Source organism: Thunnus thynnus, chromosome 6 (genome assembly GCF_963924715.1).
Source record: "Thunnus thynnus chromosome 6, fThuThy2.1, whole genome shotgun sequence".
NCBI classification, from domain to species: domain Eukaryota; kingdom Metazoa; phylum Chordata; class Actinopteri; order Scombriformes; family Scombridae; genus Thunnus; species Thunnus thynnus.
The window spans coordinates 7,762,740-7,787,233 of record NC_089522.1 but is presented as its reverse complement, the minus strand read 5'-3'; the positions used below and the strand labels follow the sequence as shown (position 1 = coordinate 7,787,233).

The 24,494-nt window shown below is 40.3% G+C and overlaps 2 protein-coding genes across 2 annotated transcripts in view; one reads left to right on the top strand and one right to left on the bottom strand.

The window, feature by feature from the left end:
- tti1 (TELO2 interacting protein 1) overlaps positions 1-17,302 on the bottom strand; it is a 28,221-nt gene extending 10,919 nt beyond the window's left edge. Inside the window, exons 1-12 of the mRNA XM_067591488.1 lie at positions 17,153-17,302; positions 15,683-16,422; positions 14,288-14,625; positions 13,914-14,193; positions 12,234-12,411; positions 11,680-11,972; positions 9,208-9,624; positions 8,132-8,291; positions 7,086-7,253; positions 6,798-6,949; positions 4,854-4,994; positions 2,905-3,109 (exon numbers count right to left, since the gene is read on the bottom strand). Of these exons, the coding sequence (XP_067447589.1) occupies positions 2,905-3,109; positions 4,854-4,994; positions 6,798-6,949; positions 7,086-7,253; positions 8,132-8,291; positions 9,208-9,624; positions 11,680-11,972; positions 12,234-12,411; positions 13,914-14,193; positions 14,288-14,625; positions 15,683-16,408 (3,058 nt within the window). The 5' untranslated portion in view covers positions 16,409-16,422; positions 17,153-17,302. The remainder of the gene's footprint in view (positions 1-2,904; positions 3,110-4,853; positions 4,995-6,797; positions 6,950-7,085; positions 7,254-8,131; positions 8,292-9,207; positions 9,625-11,679; positions 11,973-12,233; positions 12,412-13,913; positions 14,194-14,287; positions 14,626-15,682; positions 16,423-17,152) is intronic.
- A 720-nt stretch (positions 17,303-18,022) lies between these two features.
- zgpat (zinc finger, CCCH-type with G patch domain) lies at positions 18,023-22,862 on the top strand. Its single transcript, XM_067591487.1, has 7 exons — positions 18,023-18,209; positions 18,658-19,319; positions 19,685-19,818; positions 20,337-20,492; positions 20,658-20,780; positions 21,470-21,881; positions 22,358-22,862. Exons 2-7 carry the CDS (start codon positions 18,706-18,708, stop codon positions 22,494-22,496), a joined length of 1,578 nt encoding a protein of 525 aa, XP_067447588.1. The 5' UTR covers positions 18,023-18,209; positions 18,658-18,705; the 3' UTR covers positions 22,497-22,862.
- The last annotated feature ends 1,632 nt before the right edge of the window (positions 22,863-24,494 follow it).

Below are 24,494 nucleotides of genomic sequence, written 5' to 3'. Positions count from 1 at the left end.
TATAATGGTCACTTACAAAAAACTTAAAGCTGCATTAGTTTATATTTTTTGGCCATGTGGGGGCAGCAGACCAGGCAGAAACACAACATTGACACTATCATAAAGTTTGTCAATGTAAACAACACATTTCACATAACATAGTCATTTGAACCATTATTGATATAATAAAACATGGATTAGTGCAGCTTTTAGAACATCACATCTTTTTCTGAATATTTTTGATTTCGAGATAGGATTCAAGAGTCTTCAATTGAAATATCTTTAGCATGTTGCTATGGTTTCACATCTTTTGAGGTCTTGGACTGATGAGCCACTGATTTGTAATGGTTCAGTAATTTTTCAAACACAGTACCAGTACCAAAGCCGTATGTGCCAGTTTATCTGATTTCATCTGATCAAACAGAGTATGTCACATATAGTATTTCCCCTATTACGGGAGATGGGTACAGATGGCTTCTCTGCTGGTGCATTTGATGGATTTTCTCACCTTTTCTTTGCACCTCACTTAGAAGCTCAAAGAGTGAAAGCACTGACACTGACTGAAGAGCACTGCGTGGTGAGTGGTTAGAGTGCAACGGCTTATTGCCACCAATTCTGCCTGCCCAGGTGAACATTTGTTTCTAACATTGTCCTCTGCCACCAATACCCAGTGTGTACCACTACCAACAAGCACCACCTCTCCATCACAGCAGCTGCGTCATCTCCCTATTAAACCAGCCCTGTTAACACTCACTGTGCCCCCAAACCACAGACCCTCAACTATACTGAAACTGACACTGACTTCACAGAACATCACACGGACAATCACTAACTGTTTTTACACACTGCTCTGCAGTATGTATCTTGGGCACATGAATTCTGTGTAGTTTATTAAGTCTTTTCTACTAGAATAGTATTAAGGGTTAAGAGACTGTGTGAATATTGTATCTGTGGATTTTGTCTATGTTATTTCTAAAATGTTCAATGTTGTTTTGTTTAAACTGATTTTCCCTGAGCTTTGATATACCTATGCATCTTTTACTGATGCAGGAAGACACCAATTACTGCAGTTTACAGTAAATTATGTCTCTTGAAAGAAGGACAGCTCAGAATACGCTTTATGTGATGAAATAAAGGAGGGGAATGATGGAGAAACACACATGACTGGCTGGTATTTTATTAAATCTAATCTCTTTAAAAAAAACAATTTTTCAATCAATTCCCTATTCCCCTAAAATCTAGGGGATTTTACCCAAGATTTTTATATTGTTGATTTCTTAAAACTCTTAATATCTTCTATCTATATCTCATTTCAAAAACAAAAATAACGAGCCAGAGCTGTTTTAAATCTCTATGTACTGATATATTGCTGCTACATCCCCAACAACCAATTCTTGCACAATTTTTGTCCTTGGCAAGTAGAAATGATTATGATTACTACTGAATGAATGGAAAGGCCATTTTCACTGTAATCTTTTCACTGATTGCAACCACCACTTCCTATGTGATGTTATTTTCATGGCGCACTCAAATCTGCGCACAAAAATAAAGACATCAAAATAGCGGCCAACAGAAGTTCCACACTGCATTAAGATGCTTTTAGTTCCACTACGAGTACTGTATCTCCCCTTGAGTATTCAACAGAATTGGAAAATTTGAGCAATCTGAAGCCAGTACGCCTGTGACAGGGACATCACTGCTTCATGAACATAGTGATTGATGAAAACTTAGACAAGCAGCTTGTAATTACATTATTGGTAACACACTAGCACTGAGCTCCCAGGCCACTTTGGATGAAGATTTTTAGTTATAATATTAAAGCTATGCCAACTATAAAATACACAACTCTAAAAAACATTACATTTAAGAGTTAATCAATTAAATGCCCTCCTTTCCTGTAGCTTCTTGATTTGCTGATTAGCATGCAGATTTAACAACATTTCTCGACTTGATTGTGGTGAAATGGTGCAGTTCCTGTTATTACAGCTAAGGATTCAGTAGCCTCCTGTTAGCTCAATCAGCTATTGTCTGTATCTCCAGGGTCATATTTAGAATATGTTCAATTCAAGAACTGCCACAGCCTAAAAGGACTTTTAGTCATTAAATCCCATTGAGTATTGTGGGATGTTGGATTTTATGTATGAGAGTCCTGTATAAATGTTGCACACTGCAATGTATTTGATGTTCTAGGATGTAGGGTGTGTTATCAACAGAGGAGGTGATGAAAATAGCACTGATTTAGAAACTGAATGAAAAATCTGAAATGGTGTTGAATGTGATAAAACCCACCGTTCATCCCAAATGCAGGAGATCCAAATACAAACACACAAAAAACATTTCTGCAATGTTATTGATACACATTTCTTCCAAAATCAAATTTCAAGAGGGAACACTTGCTATGGCACTTAAGTAAAAACTCTGGGAGCTTGGTTTCCACTGTTATACAAGTTTGCCATCTGGTGGTGAAAAAAGTCATTGTTTTTCTTGAAGGCAAATCATTTTTCCCTTAACATTTGCTCACTAATTAACACATTGTATCTCATTTTTTAACCTGTACATAAACAGAAATGGAAACAAAACAATTTGGGGTTTTGTAATGGTACCATTTTCTAACAAACAACAGCCGGCGCAGCATACCCAAGTCTTGCCATGATAGTGAGGTTGCCAAGTTTGTTAACACTGTGTATGTTAAGAGACAAAATATTTCATTGGTACAGAAGTCATCTATCCTCAGTATGCTCTCTTTTAAATGCACCAACCTCCATTAAAGAAACCTGCCACATCAGGACTACGATTAATCATATACACACAAGTGTCTACAATCACACAAGAAGAAATGTATGGTATAGTGAAGAGTTGCTTTGACTCCATTATGTCTTGGGAATCCTGTGTGTCTGTCTGTGTTATGTGTGTCTGTTCTCTTACCCAGGTCCAGCCTCTGGCACAGTGAGCCCAGCCCCTGCAGTACAGCCAGCTGCAGTTTGTAGGCCAGGGTGTGTGTGTAGACAGGCCCGGCCTTGGCGCTAATCGGAGCCTGCCGTGCCAGAGAGGAGCTCAGCTTGGGCAGAACCTCTTTGGAAACCCTCCTCCTCAGGAAGTCACCACATGTTTCACCCAGTGTGCACAGCACCTGGCAGAGAGACACCACATGTAGCAACTGAGAGTGTACCAACTGTTGGACAGTGTAAGAAGTTGTCAAAAGTGTTATAAAATGTCCCTGCAGTGTGTCCTTCATCAAATATCTAGCAAACACTGTATGATCTCCTGGATGAATCGTAGTATTTACAAAACCTAAACTCAAAAGCTGCCTTCTTGCTGATGAGCATGACAACAACACAGCTTTTCAGCAGTGGCACTGATTTACAAAATATGCATTTCTGATTTTGACTTTTCTTTACAACAGATATGTAGAGAGGACTGACTGTAATGGATATATAAATAAATAAAATTCTACAGACGGGTAGTTTAAAATTTAAAAATGTTATGGAAAAACACACACAGGATTAACAGGATTACAAACAATGAAATGGCCTGCCAAAAGTACCTTTCACAGATTAATTGATTCAACAGAGAAGTACTCAGGGAAAACTGTAAATCAGAATTCTGGTGCAGTAGAAATACAAACAAAGTACACTTCACTGGTAGCAATGTTAATAAAAAATGTTGTGGCATATGACATGAAAAGTTCATTTGTTATTTATATATAAATATTAAAAAGTACCTTGTTCAGTCACTGCATATATTATGATATACAGTAATATGATCCTGATAATGTAATACAACTTAATAAATGTCCAGACAGATTTTATTTACAGGGTTTCTGCTGGTTTCAACAAGTTCAATTCAAGACTTTTTAAGACCATTACGAATGCAATTTAAGACCTGCTCACCTTCCCAGGTTTTGTGTGTTTGATTTAGACTTTTGTCAAACATCAGTCCAAACGGGCCCATATTAACTTTTGAGATGAGGTCTCTCTTAATGAAATCTGCCAATCCGAATCCTTTCCACACTTGAAGGTTTTAGTGATGTCAGAATCAGAAAAACATGGTTTGAAACAGCTCACCTATGTCTTCACTGCTTTTATATGACTGATGTTTAGCTACGGTGTGTAAAGTCCAGAGCACCTCTGCTTTTAATGTTGGCGTAGATCCAAATGCTGTCTGGAGGTTGCTTACCGCAGTTGCAGGAGTTAACAGTGTTAGTACAGGGTGGGTTGCGCTGGGGCTGGACTTTGGTGATGCTCCCGATGTGAATACAGAACAATACTGGCTGATGGGAGGTGTTTGCTGGTGGCCTTTTACAGCAGCTTTATGTTTTTCTGATTTCCCTGACGCGACTCTAATGCCTTTATACCCAATGTTCCTAATTTGAGCGTTTTCTTGCACAAAGTGCAGTGTGCTTCAAATTCATTATAGGCTTCAACCAAGTTCTGAATCCGCTGTTCTTGAGCCAGGTCTCTTTGAACTTGCAATTTCCCACATAGATGAAAGGTAACGTTAACAGACACAATTTTAACTTATTACTTCAGAAGTAGCTATTTTTCTGATGAGAGGAGACGCCACCTTAGCCCACACACCACATTGCAACACACCAGCTAGGTGTGCTCTGATAAATTCTGACTGGGCTGCACAGTTTGCATTAGTGGTTATTGGTCTGTGTTGGTTTTGTTCTGTAGTTTTGTTACAGTGTGATCAATACAAATTTTCCCCAAAAACACATTTAAAAGTGAGACTGAAGTAAATGCAATTTTATAAAAGTAACATTAACTTCATAATCCAATCAATTTTTTTGATTTAAGACATTTTATGGCCTAAAATTCAGATTATTAGATTTAAGACTTTTTAAGGACCCATGGAAACCCTGAAATACATACCCTAAAGGCTCTGAGGACTGCTAGAGGATCGTCAGCTGTCAGTCTCTGCAGGAGGGCAGGCCAGCAGCGATGGGCCATAGGTAGCAGTTCATTTTCCCTCTCACTCAGTACGCACACACATAACTCCAGGACATCCAATACCTAAGGATAAAGACACAAAGTGACCCCATTATTATAAATCTTTTGTATATTAAGTGTGACAATAACACATTTATGTGTACAGGTAGATTTTAGATGTAAAATAACCTCTAGTCTCTAGAGGCAATATTGAAGGTTTAAAGCCAGGTCCACTTGCCTGCAAAATTGTAAAAACATGGTTGATTTCTGTTTAGTTTCTTACTGGGAACCACTTAGATTAATCACTAAGACATTAAAATTTTGCATTATGTCAACTTGGTAGCTAAAAGTAAAATTAAATCTGGTTTAGAGCTGCAACGATTAGTCGATTAATCGATTAGTTGCCAACTATAAAATAAATCATCAACTATTTTGATAATCAATTGTTTTGAGTTATTTTTTGAGAAAAAAATGTCTTCTATCGATAACATATTTCAAAAACAAAAATAATGAGCCAGAGCTGTGTTAAATCTCTATGTACTGATATATTGCTGCTACATCCCCAACAACCAATTCTTGTTTGGATTGTTTGGCAAGTAGAAATGATTATGATTACTACTGAATGAATGGAAAGGCCATTTTCACTGTAATCTTTATCGCTGATTGCAACCACCACTTCCTATGTGATGAGCATGTTATTTTCATGGCGCACTCAAACCTACACACAAAAAAATAGTGAAAAAAAGGCTAAATTCTCTGATTCCGGCCTCTCAAATGTGAATATTTTCAGGTTTCTTTAGTCCTTTATGACAGTAAACTGAAAATCTTTGGGTTGTGGACAAAATTAGACATTTGAAGATCTTACCTTGGGCTCTGGGAAACAGCGCTTGACATTTTTCACCATTTCCTGATGTTTTATAGACCAACAAACTAATCGATCAATCAAGAAAATAATCGACAGATTAATTGATAATGTAAATAATCATTAGTTGCAGCCCTAATCTGGTTATTCAACCACTGCAGTCTTGTTAGCAAATCTGGAACTGGCTGCTTATAGAGACTTTTTTCTGCAGCTTCTATGGCTTAGATCTAACAAACAACAAACATGAGATAGTCATCCAAGTTCATAGGTTACACTAACTTGCCATGAATTCCTATGAGTTTTTCAAACTAAAAACTACGTTTGACTGAGCTACAGCTCCAAGCTGCTAAACTCCGTCTGGCAGAAAACCTGTGCCTTGTGCATGAATTCATCAGTTACATTTAACTGGTAATAGCTCATAATGAGGATAATGTGGTCTCTATCATCTCTATTCCTTTCCTATTGCTCACTCAATAACCTTATTAGCAAGCCATTAATTGAGCTACGTATGTTGTCCACAGGTCATTGATTGTAATGATAATCAGGGTTAGCTTGGGGTGGCTAACCTGTTAGGACTAAAGTTAGCCAGACTAATTAGAGCAATTATCTGACTTATCTAAGGCTATTCTGACAGCAAAACTTCAACTGGTATAAATCTATAGACTTGGCATGTCTTTGTGGTTTACTTAGCGCTCTTAGAATATGTTCTTGGCCACATATAGTTTTGGAAAACGCTTCCATGGAGCTGTGCCAGCTAACTAGTTGTGTGTTGTGAATATACTACTTTACAGGTGTTTCAGCTGACGTGAGGTTGTATTTCTTTGGACAATATAACAGGCAATTCTGTATTGGATCTTCATGATGGTGTTCGGCTTGTAGATTTGTCACAGTGTAGAGACAATATTACTTTCTTTCTACAGTATCTTAAAAAAGGTTGCTGTACAATGGTCACCAATCCTCACTAGGGTTATTATCATCTAAACCAACGCTACCCTACAAACTGCATCACACTGCAGACACAGTACCTTGAGTCGGACCCTAAGGCTGGGGTCGGACAGTAGATGAATGCAGCGCTCCATAACATCTTTAGTGATGCTGAGGTGGGAGGGAAGTTCTGCTTTCACATCAGGACCACCAATATCTTCAACACCCTCACACTCTGTGGGAGGAGGGACTTCTGTAAAGACAGTGAATATCTGGTCAGATGGACGATGTAGTGACTGATCCACTCGGGAAATGTTACAATATGCAACCTATACTACAATAAAAAAAACATAATTTCCTGTTTTGTCCTTGAACAGAAACCACATTACCAAGGTCCTCAGTGTCATCCTCCTCTATTCCAATCCCCTCTGCCAGCTCTTTCTGTTTTCGGTAATCCAGCAGGAATTGGCAGATGTTCAGGACTTCCTGGTCAGTGGAGGTCTGCTTGGGTCTGGCGGACTCACTGGTCTTACTACAACTGGCGGGAAACCACCTCACTAAATGAAGAAGAAAGACAACAACATAGGTTAGACGTGTTACGTGAAAGTGGTAATATGCCACATGTCCATCAAACTTTGCCTCATGACTGCGATGCCTTTTTTCTTTCATTTTTCTTGAATAGTCTTTCCTTGAAATGTCCAGCCCAAGCACCTAAATGCTTCAGAGAGCTGCAGAATTGGGTATATATATATGTAAGGGATAATTCCTAACGAGGTGTCCATTATCAGGAATTAATGGATGACGGGGAGGCCAGAACCATCCGATACGCAGTGTTAACTTCTTGTGTCGTTTCTCCCTTTTCTTTTCGATTTCTCTTTCTTCAGCTGCAGCCCAGTTTAAGTTGTCATACTTTCCAAATAAATGTTCAAGTCACGCACTGTGGAAGTTAGATGTTGTTCACATGTAAACGGAGGCTTTGACTGCATCCCTGTTGCTATGGTTACTCGTTTTGGCCAGCACATTCATTTAGAACGGAGAACAGTTTCACTGGAACCACTTAGTAGGTGTCCATTATCAGGAATTAATGGACACCATGTAGCCAATCAGAATCGAGTTTTCACCCAGACTATGATTGTTTTTGTTTTTTCTAATATGCCGTTTAGTTTGATATTGACTGTGTTAATCTCTTGTTTAAATTGCTCTGCGACACTAGTGTTTACATTTCACTGTATATTTGGGGAGAGCATAATGACATGACTGCTTTAAACAAAACTGAATAAAAAGGTTAGGGATAGTGTGGTAGAGAACGGGATGGTATGGTACAGTATGGTATGGGTATGGCAGTCACATAGAAAAGATACTCATTTTGTTCCTTATCCTTTTTCACCCTCAGCAGATGATGATAAATGGGTTTACATCGCTTTTGATATCTCACCCAGCGCCTTCACGAGCGCGTGCAGCACAGAGCAGAACAGAGCAGCTGTGTGGTTGTAGCTGAGATCCAGAGCCATCAGCACATCCTGAACGATGTCCCTGACCAGAGGCAGCAGGCTGCAGTCAGAGTGAGTCAACATCACTGTCAACACCCGTGGAGCCTGGGCAACAGGGCAGGAATACAATGAAATGCATGTTCAGAGCACAATGGACTTTTGCAAACCAATACACAGTATTCACCTGGATGATGAATTCCATGAATGTGGGTCTGATTTTATTGCAGAAATTGTCTATGCGCGTCACATCATGCACTGCCTTTGTTACATGATTACAATTGCTGTTAGGCTTACAGTGGTTTTAGTAATATCATAATTCATTTACTTACACTAAGGCCGTATTCAGACCAAATCAGGCAGTGCAGTGCACCGCCACAGGATTGAGCAGAGGTGTGTGGGCGTGTGAAACAATCAGATAATAACAATTTATTGAACTGATTCCATGGCTTTCTCATTACCACTGCTCCCTCTCTTCATTCACTCTCTAGCTCACTTGACCACAGTTGCTCTCTCTCTCTCTTTTTTCTCTCGTCTTTTTAAAAATGAGTCAGGAAGCTGACAGCAAAATCTGGCTTTATTTTTAATGTTATCAAACAAAGAGAAATGTCTGTCCCTCCTCCTAGTAACATCTTTGTAGCCCTTATGGCAGGTTTTACAGCTCTGATTAGTCTTGCTGGCTGTGATTGGCCACTGCAGCGTGACGTCGGGTTGCAGTTCTCCAAAAGTTGAGTGGATCAACTTTTTTGCCGCAAGCCAATGTGGGGCTGCTGCATCTGAAATGCCCACAGCCCAAACACACTACTCCCCTTTGAATGAATGGGAGGGCTGGCGTTTTCGCCAGACTGCCTGATTTGGTCTGAATGCAGCCTAACACTTTTTCATTATATTTGTAGTTCTAGTTTAAAAAGTTGAAAAGTTAGATCTTTCCTGCCTCACATACTTCCCCTTTCAACTCACATCCTTTCCTTTTTTAAAAATATATTGTGCATTTTCACAACATGAAAAATCGTGTCACCTTTACCTGTGGATGCTGGCTGAGCCTCTGCAGGTTGAGCGATATGTCATTGAGCAGGTAGTCTGAGTTGTCATTGATCAACTCCTTCAGAGAGGGGTAGCCACAGGCCTTACTGATGTCCCACATGGAGCCCAGCGCCACCTGGTTGACCAGATGTGTCTCCTCCCCGGCTTTCTCCAGCACAGGGTACAATGATGTCATCAACAGAGGACGAAAGTCATACCCCAGGGCCTGAGCAAAGCAGGCTAAGCCCTCGAGTTGGATACACAGCTGCCAGATGTTGCTGTTGAGCTGGTGGATTGTGGAGGTGGATGATGAGGCAGATGAGGAGGCAAATGAGGAAGGGATCACTTGGAGGGAATTGGCATTAGCGTTGCCGACATCACTGTTGGATATGGAGAGGAGTCTGGATGGACTGAGCAGCTACAGAGAGAGAGAAATGACAAATATTGTCATGCATCATATAGTCTGTTCTGGCTGTTCTTCTACAATGTAATGTTTTATTTTTTAGACATAAAAAGTCAATATTAAGATGACAAGTCTGATTTTTAAAAACCTGAACAGACAGCAATATTCATGAGCTGAATTTGCAAGGGTACATATTGTATTCATGACGAGAAACCAGTCTCTGCTGGTTGCCTGGCAACCACACGGTGACAACAACACTACAGGAAGTCACTGTGCTCAAGCAAAGAAATAGTTCCTGCACATAATCCCCCATAAAACCACAACCTGTAGTTTTTACACCTCAGTTTTTATACGTATGTCAATTAGTGAGCTAGGCTAGAGAGCCAGAGCTAGCTGTTTCCCCCTGCTCCCAGTCTTTATGCTAAGCTAAGCTAACCGCCTGCTGGCTCTAACTTCAAAGTTAGAGTACCGACATGGCGGTGGAATCTTCTAATCCAACTCTCTGCAAGAAAACAAATAAGTGTATTTCCCTAAATTCAGAACCATTACTTCAACTGAAAAATAATGGCTCCTATACATTAAAATGAAACCCTCCATATTCCAACACTACAATCAATACATTATAGAATTTCTGTTCAAGACCTGTACTCATAAAAATTTGTTTGATTTACTTGTCTTCAGTGAATTTAGAGCCAACACTGAAGTATAAACCTTTCCAATAAAATGATCTGATGATGAGCTGACTGACATCAGTATGTACAACTGGCTGCCAATAGTCTCCACTGTCTTCATGTTTATTCTATTTAATTTGACTTGAGGGAGGACCCCAGAACGGTCTCTGCAGAGGGCCAAACCTTCCTTCTAACTAGTTTCTATTTGAGCATATATACTGAGCATAGAATCCTTTTCCTGCATCAGCACACCTTTTAGCTGACAAAGACAAACTTCAAGATAATCTACAAACACAGTTAATTATCATTTTCAGAGCAGTTACTTGAAACCCTGTAGCGGTTTCCCCCCTCTGCTCAGTCTATTCAGGACAAAGCGATCAGCCATATTGTAAGTGAAGTGTGGATATGTTTCCAAGTGATCTGATCATGAGCAAATGTAAATGCTAAGAGAGAGTTGTGCATTATGGGCTGAGAATGGAAGTCTGATATTGTAAAGGTAATGAAAAGCCAAAGGATTCATATCAATATACAAATATGAAGTGAGATCATTACATTTTCTCTGTAACTCTGTGTTTGCCTTTGGACAGACATGTTCTTTTGTTATTGTTGAGAGGCCCACTGGCCTTCTCTATCCTGTTTCATCCCTAAAGAAGGTAAATCTTTGTGTCTTGGGGTAAACAAGACATGTTGAGGGGTCAAAGGCCACATATGGCTTGGAGATCTTCCCTTTCTGTGTCTTTAGGTGATGTGGCTCCTAGTTAACATACATGTGCATATAAATGTATCTCGTGGCTGTTTGCCATTGGCTGTAATCAATAGGTTTGTATGATTTGACCAATCACAGATCATTTCTTTGTTCCTTCTCTAACTATAACAGAATGGGGTTTGCTTTTTGTTCGCTGAGACGAACTGATGCAAATCTTTGTGTGTTCTGTCTCCTTATTGTGCAATAATAATTGTTTAATCTTCAACCCAGCAGTGTTTTGTGTCTTATTTTCAGTGTTTTCAGACAATTTCCATGACCATATCACACTTGATGTTTTCAGAGTACAAAATGAGATGTACAATTGTGAAATTACACATCAAAGTATCTGTCTTCAGTCAGAATATCATTCCGTGAACAGTGGGATCATCTGTTACATGTGGTGATCTTCCCAGAGAGTTTGGTGATCAGCAAATTTTACTGTTGATGCTCCATTATGGATAGGCCATGAGAAAATCTATTGCCACATCAAATTTTAAACAATTTAAGAACATTACTGATCTCATGAACCTGTTGAAAAATTATTAAGTTAAGGTTTGGACATTTGAAATGTAATCAAACCCATGTCATACTGTAACAAATTAAATCCTGCTTTTGGACAAAATATTAAATCTGCAGGGCTGAAACTATCCTCACCTGCTGGTCTTGTCTGTCTCTGTCAGTCTCCTCACTGACAGTGATCAAGTGCCAGTTGTTCAGACTGGTGTATTCCTCCATGACAGACACCACTGCCGCCTCGAGGTCTTCCTTGGTGGCAGAGCATCCCCGACCTTCATGCCCCGAATCCTCACCCTCTGTTGCCATGGCGATGCCTGCAGCACCCCTGATGATCTCGTTCAGTACCATGGCAGCCTGTTTTCTGTACGCTGAAGACTGCCGGTACAGATCCAGGAAGTGATCAGTCAACAGGTAAATGTTGCCGTAGTAACCTACAGATACAAAGAGGGAAAATGACTTGATGAATTTATGTTTACTGGGACAATATGTTTTTTTAATATAGGCAACAGTGTTATTTGACTGTATTGGCCTCCAGATGTATTGGTATCAATACAGACCAATACATCCAAAACAGACATTAGCCAACCACTATTTATATTAACTACTTTATATTCACTTTTAAGTAAATTTGAAACAGATGTAAAGTACTGTATGATTACAGATAAGAAATGTACGTTGAACAGCATTCATACCTAATGTCCGACAGATCTCCATGAGCACAGAGAAGATCTTCTCATCTGTGAAGTAGAGAAAATGTTTCCTCTGTATGTGAGCAGAGTAGGAATCATGAGAGCCGCAGCTTGTTTCTATGGTTGCACCGTAACTTCTTTCTTCTACGATGCGAACATCCATGACGTCCAGCTCCAGCACCTGTCAAGACATGCAGAGGTGTTCGTTTTGTTTTTAACAGTTCTATGTTTACGGATGACTTGTAACGTCTCTAGACTGTGGTTTGAGTTTACTGCCATGACAGACTAAAGACAAGACCAGAAATCAGACTCCAGAAGGGGTCTCATTCGAAACTGCCAAAATGTGTCTTGTATTTACCGGAAAAACTGAACATCTGACTCCTTAGACGGTCTTTTAGTACAACCAAACACTGAACAAGACTTTTTAGGCCACCAAAATTTTAGAATTAACTTCTATGAACTGAAAACACATTGAAATAACGACGGCTACAGCTACACCTGTACTCTGTGAATCTGGGGTTACGCCATGTTTACATTACCTAACCAATGTTGTTGCTGTGGTAGCGACTTGTCAATCACAACATAGCCACACCCTAAAGTCTACCCTGCTTTATCGTCAAATTTAATTTGAATGGGACAATATTACCCACTTGATTGGTACCATGTCATGCTAGCTTGTTGGGAAGCGGGCTAAAGTTATGCATAATTTTGGCAAGGGAAAAACTGGCATGGCCATTTTCAAAGGGGTCCCTTGACCTCTCACCTCAAGATATCTAAATGAAAATGGGTTCTATGGGTACCCACAAGTCTCCCCTTTACAGACATGCCCACTTTATGCTAATCCCATGCAGTTTTGGGCAAAAACCATGGTATGATTGGAAACCTGAGACTCTTGTGGATTCAATGAGGCCAACTGTATTCATGTGTGATGATGTTAGTCCCCATAGTAGCCGTTTCATTGTAGTGAAAACATTTTTTAAAAACTTGACCTTGACCTCCACTGTATAAAATGACCCACTGTGACTTCTATGATAATCACAGCCTCATGAAACTTATAACCACAAACTAGAGACCTCTGGCATTCGGAGGATGTATGGCTTTCCTAGGAATATTAACAATAAGGGGGTTTCTGAGCAATTTCCAGAACAGAAGTGCTCGTCACCCAATTGCTGAAAAATGCAATTCTTACAGAAGTCTCTAAATGTCAAAAGTTTAGGTGCAGACTTGTTATATAGCTTATAAAGAGTCTGCAAGGCTGATCTCCAGAGAAATGCTAATAGCTGGGATCTGTATCTGGTTTACTGTTGGGTTTTGCAGTTCAGTTTCTATGATAATTCTGGCAATATTCCATCACTGATTGGGCATATTAGTTGGGATATAAAAATGCACCTGCTGTTATCCTGATTATTCATTTTGGTGTAAACGAAGCCTCTGTTGTACACATTACATTTCCTCTAGATTTTTTTTGTGAACCCCTAACCGTAAAATTCAAACTGCGCCTATGGATATGTCACTATAAGGATATTATAGGTACATAACAAAAAGCTTTTGCTGTTTTTGCCCTCTGGGGTGCCACCTTTTTTCTGACTTTGTTTTTGGAAAATACAGACAACTATGAAACCATGTTATTCCTATTCACACAGAATATTAAGTATAATCTGATAGTTTAGTTGTTGCCATTACCTGCATCAACGCTTTGGAAATCCTCTCGAGATGTGCAGCTGAGTTCAGCACCACAGAAACCAGTGGTCCCAGGATTTTTAAATAACCCAGAAAGACGTTGAGAACAAACAGCTTCTTCTGGTCATCAGAGGTCCTCATGAGTCTGGGCAGGGACGTGGCTAAAGAGTGGAGATTCTCTGACAGCACATCAGTGAAGGTCTGACTGCTGCTGATGTTTTTATCTGTCAGATTACTGCTGCTCTGATTTCTCTGCGACACCTCCCTGAGAGCAACCTCACACCTAGAGGAGAGGAGAAAAGAGGGGAGGACTAGTTATGATCTCTCTGATGATGTTTTTCCTCACAAAATGTCAAACTAATCAAATCAAATCAAACCTCTCTCTGACTTTGGGCTCCCCATCATTGACAGCTCCCACCAGTGCTTCCAGTAGCGGCCCAACACACTCTCCCAGTGACAGGCTACACCTGGCCAGCAGGAGGTCAGCCAGCTCCACCATCTCCAGCCGAACCCTCCAGTGCTGGTGGGCCGAGGTGCAGGAGATGATCTTCTTAAGGAGCACGGACAGCTTCCCTGACGTACTCTTCACCCAGTCTTGTGTGCGGAGGACCACCAGCTGTCCGATCCTCCCCAGGTCTGGTGAGGGAGTCTTGCAGGGCTCACTGGACTGAAGCTGGGCATCTTCCATGACAAGTCCTACAGTCCTGGACCAAACCTGAATGACAATAAAAGTGAAAAGAGATGATAATGTGGCAGGAACAAATTGTTGTCTTACTGCTGCTTATTGCTCTTTTATTGATGGTTTGTTTGCCGTCACTCTACCAAGTTAGAGTTTCAGTGACCTAAGCATGATAGACTTCTCTCTCTTCCTTCGTCTGCTGATCTTCATACCAGTTTAGAATATATGATGAAAAAGCTAAATAAAAGCATCATCCCAGACTCCACTTTGCCCTCATTTCGTTTTGTTATGTTTGGCTTTTCAAGTCTGCGGAACAACTGACCCCCAGTTGTTAATCAGATTACATTATCTTATAGAAGAGCACAGACATTTGTATTATAGCTGTCCAGGCAATTAATTTGCACTGCCAGAGTTCAAATGTGTCGTTCTCAGTTGATCAAACAAACTAAATTAAATGAGGACACACACACTCAAGTTTAAGTTGACTGATAAAAGGAGACTTTTTGTAAGCATATGCTAAGTATTACAATCATCAACATGACACTACATTTTTCGCCTTAAATGTTATATTTGTCACAGCAGACAAGCCTGAAAACACCATGTAGACTACCAAGGGATACTCTCTCTCCACGGATGTTTTATTATTGTTATTTATAATATACAGTTTATGATAAATAATGGTGAATGGATTACTCAATTTATCTAAAAACAAAAAATTAACTGACAACAATTGATTAATTATTAAAGTAATTTATCAAGTAAAAAATTGTTCTAGCACTCAGAAGTTGAGGATTTGCTGCTTGTCTTTGTTTTATTGTCATTGTACATTAATTTTTTGTTTACGTTTTGGTGGGTTCAGACAAAGAGCTACATGCAGTTTAAGTTGTCTCTGTTTTTCACTATTTTCTGATATTTTATTGCCTCAATTATTAATCAATTTACCAGGAAAATAATCGACAGATTCCTCAATAACAAAAATGACCATTTGTTGCAGCATCAATAATATATAACAATACATAATGTAACAGTGAAACATCTATCTTTTACGGGTCTGGATACAGATTTAGAGCTGAGAGCGAGGTTGATACTGTACCTTCATGGCCCTGACAGTGACTGCATGGCCTTGTCTCAGATCTCCTGTAATGATCCTGGCTACAGCCATAGTGATCCCAGGTAAGAATGAAGCCATGGTGCTGCCTATAGCACTTCGCTCCTCTGAGGATGGAGCTACATGTTCCTGATTGCAGTCACACTGCAGAGTCAAAGCCTGGAGGCACTTCAAGGCTGCTGCCTGTATATCTCGAGATTTCTCCTTCTCTCCTAAAGTCAGCAGCAGTGATATGGCAGCTCCCAGCCCAGGCAGCATAATCGGTTCAAAGAGTTTGAAGACTATATCACCATAAGCAGCATGAAGCAGGGCATCCAGGCACCTAAGCACAGTCAATTTCAGCTCCTCTGATGTATCTGCAGGTTTCCCAGGATCGGTTGGAGAGCAGAGGCAGAGGCAGAGCTCTGAGAGGAGGTCACGGAGGGTCTCCCAGCTCTGGACACAAGTGTTCTCCAGGACATGGCTCAAGGCCTCGGCCACAGCCTGCACCAGTTTGTCCTTCTTGGGGCCGGGGACTTTGAGGACGAAGCGAAGTGGGAAGAGGACATACTCTTGGAGCTGTTGCAGGGTGGCATCGTTGACTTCTTTCAACTGGGCGCTCAGTGTCTCCACGTTGTTCACAGTGGGCTCACGGGTCAGCAGGACACAGGCCGGGCGCAAGTAGGCAAAAGCAATCTTTGGATCGCTGATCTGAGTCATGGTTGGAGGCATCACAGCAGGGGTCACTTAAGGTGGGGGGGTGCAGCAAGAGAAATGGAAGATGTGAGAATAAGACAGTAATTACATGACTTTTCAGGGAGTGGAATTAATGTGTGAAATGAGTTAAAAAAATATTTTTTTAGTTAATTAATTCTGTTTTTTTGATTAAATCTGCAATGGTCAGTTGCCATGTTGATTGGTAACTGAGATGACATTTAAAAGACTTGTTCTTTAACTTTGGAAAACTACACATTTGATCCAGCATAATGAGTGATACACACTTTGTGAATAAATGGTATTACAATTTGATACTGTTACATAAAAACTTTTGGCCAATATTCTCTCTGCTTCCTTCTAAATGTCCATGACAATTTTCTAATTTGCACATCAGCATCATCAGTGGTGTTGATGGTGGTTGTGGCCAGATGTGCGGTGGTCATGATGATGTTACATATTGCCTGAAACTCTGCACTAACATCTGGTTTTACTGCAGGTTTGTGTTAAGTTAGGTTAGCTATGTGCAATGTTGTTTTCAGGACTTGTTATTATTATTAACCAATAGCCAACTTTGACAAACAGATATAAAACTTTGTCTAAGTAAGGAACCAGACGATAACAATGTTTATACAATAATAGCAGGACATCTAGCTAGCATCGATGCAGTCTGTTGGTTAGCTGACAGCATCCAGCATGTTGCTGAAGCTGCACTGCGGTAACGTTACACGTGTTAATAAACACACAGACTCACAAACTCACCTTCACATCGGTTATATTCAGGAGACTCACTGCGCCGAACCACAAGGCCACAGAAAAAGTTTTATTTTACATAGAGAAATCATAACATGATGAAGTTATTCTCTGGTTAAGGGTGACGTCATCATTCTGCGACGACGACGTATATGTTTGACGTTTTCAGCATTGTGCATTAAATTGTCGGGACTGAGCAAAAATAAACTTCTGGTTTTGTCTTCACAATAAAGGCACAGTGTAGGTTTGACTGAAAAAAGTATAGAATAGTCTATGTATCAGGCATATGTATGCATGTACGTGTTTGTATGTGTGTATTTTATCCTATATGTGAAGCACTTTGTAACTGTGTTATAAAAGGTGCTACAAATAAAGTTATTATGATTATAGTTATATGGATTATTATTATTATCATTATTATTATGCTTTAATTGTGCAGATTTTGTCCTGCTAATGAAGCATCATCGAAGTGAACTGTAAATTCAGAAGTTTACTTGTTACAGTTTCTCAAGAAATTCAGAATACCGAAAAGTTATTTGACAGAAATCTCAGTCATCAGAGTTGTTTTATTATATTAAATGTTCAATCCTGTGTTTTATGGTTAAGAAAACAACCATGTGAATTTTGATAGTGCTTTGTTGGCATAACTATAACTTCAGACACTAGTTTAAGACAAGTCAGCTGCATCTCTAATCTCTCTTTATATAGTTTATTTATTTATATACAGTTTATTTACGCACAGTTTATTTATATACAGTTTGTTTATATACAGTTTATTTATATAGTTTATTTATGAACTGTTTATTCATAAACTGTTTATTTATAAACAGAATTGTCAAAACATTCGGTCTTACGATATAGATTTTATTTCGAAAGTTAAGTCCCAACGGAAGTTTGATTGTACTGATAGCTTGATAATGAACCGGTTAACGTTGTGACCGACGGTGCCCCTCCAGTATCTGTATTTAGCTATTTGATTTGTGTATTTTCATACAGCACATCTTTTCGTAGCTATCACTTCTTCCATCGATGCAGTGGAGGTCGGACAGCTAACCTAATAACAAAGGTAATGCTGTTTTTATCTTTATCAGTTCCGAAAGTTAGCTTAAAGATGGCTAACAGCTAAAACTAGCTCCGATGTACTGTGTACAGTAGATGACTTATATTAGTGGTGTTGACGATACATAAACACGATACAGCAGCTTAACGAATACTTCCGAAAAGCTATTGCAGTCAGCATACGTGCAGTGCAAAAAAAACCCAATTATTATTATAGTTAAATGTATAAATCTAACTATCATTGGTTCCTTATTGTTCGATTAGTCTTTGCTATCAATTAATGGCCACTAAGATTTTAATGAGATGAGTCAGAAAAGGTTCTAATTATATTTCCAACGAGAAAGAATGAAAATAGCAGGAGTACATCAGCCTAATCAGTTTTACTTCTTATGCTGTGCTCTGTTAAGTTGATTCCACTGTAAATCCTCTATCTTCTTACTCTTCATGTGTCCTAGGGGCTTGATGCCACCTATTCCTGTCCTGCCCAGGTGCCAGGTGACAGCATGGATGAAGAAACTCTGGAGGCAGCCATCACTACCTATGTGGCCCAGTTGCAGCAGGTGGAGACAGCCCTGTCTGCTGGGCTGGATCCCTCTCAGCAGTCAGACCTGCTCAAACTGAAAGAGGACCTTAGTCAGCTCATAGAGCTCACGGAGGCCAGCCTGGTATCTGTCAAAAAGAGTCGACTTCTGGCCAGCCTGGAGGAAAGCAATGGACTACAGGCAAACACGTCAGAGGCAGCAGCTGACACAAACAGTGCAAACCCCGGTTTCGATGATCAGTTTGCTGCTTTCTACTCAGAGCTGGAGGAGGCTTCAGGTAGTAACTCTGATACCAGAGAGAGGGAAGGTGGGGTAGAGGATGGTGAGGAGGAGGAGGAGGAGGAGGAAGAAGAGGAGGAGTATGAGGAAGATGCACTCAGTGGTACCAAAGTAAGAGCACCCTACCGGACAACATGGGGGACACTTGAGTATCACAATGCCATGGTGGTGGGGTCAGAGCCGCCAGATGGAGAAGAGGCACAAGTCAGAGTGCTGTATGTCTATCCCACCCAGAAGTCTATGAAACCTTGTCCATTCTACCTAGAGGACAAATGTCGCTTCCAGGATAATTGCAGGTAAAGTACCATTGTGGTTTTTTTTTACACTTACACTTGATTTCTTTGTAATAGCAGATATTGTCCAGCAAGTGTCATCAGATGTCCACATGGCACAGCTTCAACCCTGACCATACAGTAGCTACATAGAACAGTCTGTTCTGTCTCTATTGATTTTTATTCTTTCTGATTATAAGTTTGTTTTTGTTTTTTTGTTTTGATGTCAGTTAGTTGTCTAAATGCTCTATCTGAAGATTTTTGGCAAGGAAAATCATGAAGATGAGTTTTTTGAGCATCATTAAGCAATATCAATTGAATCGCTTGATTATTTGTAATTCTCTCTATAGAGCACTTCAAAAGGCTTTTGTTATGTTGTTTATTGTAAGGTTTTCCCATGGTGAGGTGGTGTATGTGTCGGAGCTCAGAGAGTTCCTGGAGTGTGACCTCAGTAATCTTGAAGAAGGCTCTTCCTGCTTAGCACGACACGAGGATGGCATCTGGTACCCAGCCAAAATCACAGGTATTCCTTTGAGAGTGTACTTTACAGTAACTTTGCGTACCAAAATGTCATGTTACTGAGGGAGTCAACACATTACCATGCTGCTTTGTACAGTGTTCAGTGCTTATAATTTGACCAGTGAATCCATGCTAACTGAAGCTGATCTTTGCAAATAAAAGACAAATAACATCACTCACCAGTCAGGAATTGTGTTATTTCCATTCAGATTCATTTGTGACATGTCAACAAAGATGTTACTATTTGCTAAGCTTGCACGGGAGCTAAACACTAGCTTGTACCAAAGTACAGGCATTTCAAATTAGTGCTTTGTGCCACATGACCGAGGCTTGAAATGATTTATAAAATTCATGGTTTGATTCGACATGTTAAGGTGTCATGATTCTACACATATTCAGTATAAAGACATATTGAGCACTACAATCTATAAAATGTAACCCAGATGGTAAACAAAGCTGGATAATGGTTGCTCCAGTAAGTTTGTATGTTTTGCTGACTGGGAACGCTTTCTCTCGATGTAGACATTGACAGCGGTTTCTACACTGTGAAGTTTGACTCACTGCTGATGAAAGATGTTGTGGTCGAGGCCGACTGTGTTATCCCACCACTGAGAGAAGACGACCCGCTCTCCTCTGACTCAGACCTGGACGATGGGGATGATGCGGCTTATGCAAAAGGTGTGTATGAATGCTGCTCCCAGGTAAATCAATATTTGAGTTATTTGTATTCTATTTTACATGCCTATAAAAAGTCATATATTTGAATATGTTTGTTTTTCCACTATTTCTCCATTACTTAATAACGTTCTCTTTCTGCTTTAATTTTCACTTGCTACCCAACAGTTATGGACTCTGCTGTAGAATCCATTGTAACGTTAAATACTTCTCATTTTGGTGGCTGGGAGGCTCATACCAGAGGCATCGGATCCAAGCTTATGATGAAAATGGGCTACGAATATGGGAAAGGTAAGTGCAAGTGCACATTGTGAAACACATTTTAGATTCTGAAGTCACAGTAGCAAGAAAGTCCTGGTTGAATTTCCATTTAGCTTTATCATTTTCAGGGTCCTGATATTGTGCGTGTTGGCTCACTGTGACTCTGTCACGGCTTACTGGGACACTTAGAATAGAACAGGGCCGTTGTTATTGTTTGTAACAGCTGTGCTTATCATCAGTATCATACCAACTACAGGATAAGATCCCACAATAAGAACTTTAATTATTTCTGTTTGCAAGCTGAGCAAAATAATACAAAACAAGGGGGAAATGCTGTCTGATTAAACCTGGATGTAATGAACATTTACTAATACAGATTTTATACTGATTTACCACATTCACATGTACAGTACTTCTATTACATGATGTGTGATACTATGCCCTCTGAATGCTGCTGTTAACACTGTAGTTGTTGAATGACTATGTTTTTTTACCAAAAATGGAAAAAAAATGAAATAACTATACATACAGATATTTACCACATTCTAAGGTAACATTACAGGGGACGAAATCAGAATGGTTGAAAACTGGTTTTGCTAGTAATTGTGAACCGATGATTGAATTAAATGTCTTTTACCAGTATTCTTGCTTTTGTCTGTGTACAGATGTACAAAAGAAATAGTTGTGTGTTTCTCTTCCTCACTCTTTTGCTCTCTCAGGTTTAGGAAAGATGCAGGAGGGTCGAGTAGAGCCAGTGATGGCAGTGGTCCTACCCAAAGGTAAGTCTCTGGACCAGTGTGCCGAGTTAACCCAGAGACGCACCCACAGCAAGGCCGCAAAAGATGGCACAACAACGGGCCGCCCAAAGCGGCGAAGAAAGCCTCGAGAGTCCTCCGGAGGGCGCCGTACCGTCTTTGACTTTCTCAACCACAAACTAGGTGGCAAGAGCTCCAATTCTGCTGAGGGGGGTGCTGCTGTGCCTTCAGCAGCCACTGGGGTGGAGGCGTACAGGGGAGGGAAAAGCACCAAGAGGAGTCTGAATGTGAAGCTGTTCCAGGCTGCTGAGCGGGTGTCCCAGACTGAGAGGGAGATCCAGAAACTGACCGAGTCACTCAGCAGACAGACGGGCAGGTCAGTACTGGATTCTTTGCATGTTGTTCATATATTGTACATTCATGTCTAATCTGACTTCAGTGAAGGCTGAAAACTGATTTGAAATGAACTAAGACGTCATTAATAATCACATCAAACTCTTTGTCTCCGTTGATGCTCAGCAGCTGTTGTTCCTTCCGTTGGAGTACATACAGAATGTATAAGCAAACATAGCATAACATGAAAATAAATACATTACTCACACAGCTATTGTTTGTTGTTAAATATTAGCACACTAGTTGCTCACGAAGCTCTTGTCAAGTAAAGATGTTACTCATTTGAATTCACAAATAAGAAGGGTTGTGGGAGTTGTGTGAAAATGTAAAAAAGGTGCGAAGATTTGAGTTTAGAGTCACTGTTTCTGTGGCCAGCTCATTCTGGAAAGTGCAGCTAAGCCAACTTGTCTCCTCGTCCCTCCACACTTTCTAATATATTTCTTGTTTGTGTGTGCAAAGGGACGCATCCAGAGTGAAGCAACTGGAAGAGAAGCTGTCAGCGGCCCGCCGGCTGCTGGCCCAGCAGAAAGCCCAGGAGCTGTCAATCCAGGGAGAGCACAAGAAGGCTGATACACACAAGAAGATGACCGAGTTCTGAACTCAGTTCTCTCAAAGACTTGGAGGATAAAGGGAAGCACTGCTTGTCTGAAATGAACCTTTGTCCCTCGCCTACTGTCAGTTATTTGCTACACTGTTTTTTTAAAAACATTTTTTTTAGCATTATTGCTCACCGGCATCATGGATTTGGGCTGGCGGCAGAGCCAACTTTATGCAGAATGGATCATTTGCTGAAGATCATTTGTTTTATTTTCAAAAACTGAGCAGTTTATTGTCTGCGAACAGATGTTTGGTTTCAGATTGTACGGTTCACAATAATGTTACCAACTAATTTTTATTTGTAATGAACATTTTGTCTCAGTGCATTTTTCTTTTTCTGCACTAAAAACCATACATTTGGAGAATATGCTGTGCATTTTCCTTTCTTCACACTCACACCTTCACACCTTTACACAACTACACCCCAGTGTAAAAAAAAAAAAAATGTTCTCCACCACAGAATTTTTAATACTTGTAGAAAATGTGTTCTTTGTTATACTTTTCTAGGAGGCGTCTCAATCATTCTGGCCACAGGCCGCTCCCATGGTATGAGCAGAATGCCTCGACTTCAACTTCTGGCTGATTTTTAAAATTACATTCTCAGGAGTTAGGAGACCTTTTCCAAGTTTTGAAGTGAAGCCCCTCCAACGCCCACGCCTCTTGCCAGCTCATGCACAACACCTTTGAAACTACAACCGAAACCTATCTATTAAATAATGAATTTGGAGAGCAGCTTGTCTGGGCGGGTTGTGACTGCATCTACCTTGCTGCCTTTCAGACTCCAGTAAAGGTTGAAGTCGTGATATTAGGTAGCTGTAGATGAGGTCTTCCTCCATTGGGCTCATGAGGAACAGATGTGCTTTTATCCCTTTTTGTAATGCGCAAGTACCAATCTAAATGTGACACCTTATAATAAAAGGGTGAAATTTAAAAAAGAAAACACAAAACTACAGTTTCTGCTGCCTGTGTTCAACTTTTTAATGAATCCTTTCCAAAAGAAACAGAACAGCTGAGATATGCTGAAGCTTGAGTCCATGAAAGACAGCTAGAAAGCCGGTGGCCATCAGCAAGTCACAGCGATCCTGCTATCCCTAAGGGTAAAGAGATAGTAAATACCTCAAGTTAAAGCAGTAGGAGTAGCAGTAAGATACAGTGCAGTGTGGCAACCATCCATGAAGTCTCTGGGTGGACTCTGGCAGAGGCAGCCACACATGCAGAACCCCTCCGCTGCATACCCTGAGGGAAGCCCCACTCGTGCTCTGATCTGTTGAGTGGCAGCACTTTTAGATTGGCGGTGACTGCAGGGATCAAACTGAATTTGCTGATCATTGGGGAAAATGGTAAAAATGCAGTGTGTGTGTGTTGATTTAATGGGATCCCTCGGGGTGGGTCTGCGCTTCATGGTTTACCCCATTTATGAGCCTCGGGTCTCTGAGGGTATCACTGCCCAGCCAGCAGCAGATTTTCTATGTGTGTGTGTGTTTGTGTATATAGGTCTAGGTGTGTTGTCTACATTCTTGGGCATCTGTATGCGCTGCACACACATACCAACACCTGTCTCAGGTATGGATTCAGACTGGCCTATTAGTGGAGTTTTCACAACTAATCGGCACATATCAGAGCCTGGATTATGTGATTAAGGAGGTGTGATGGGAAAATTGATCGGGAGGCCACCTTGACTGATGTTTTACTCGTGAATTCTCACTAAGCTGTTTAACTAAGAGCTGCCGGCCTTTAGGGGTAGGCCTCTAAATGTGTAGAGTAGGTTGAGCTTTCTAATGTTATTCTACCTGGCTATGTTACAGATTTGTAGTCTAACTGATAGGCATATAAATGGTATTGTGTAATTGCTCAACCATATCATGTATACAAGGCCTAGCTGTCCAAACTAGTCATATCAGTTTGATATTTTCCAAATTGGAATTCTTTTTAGCACAATATTCACTCATGTTATACTAAAAAAGACTACTTTGGAAGATATCCACTTGTTTTGACTAAC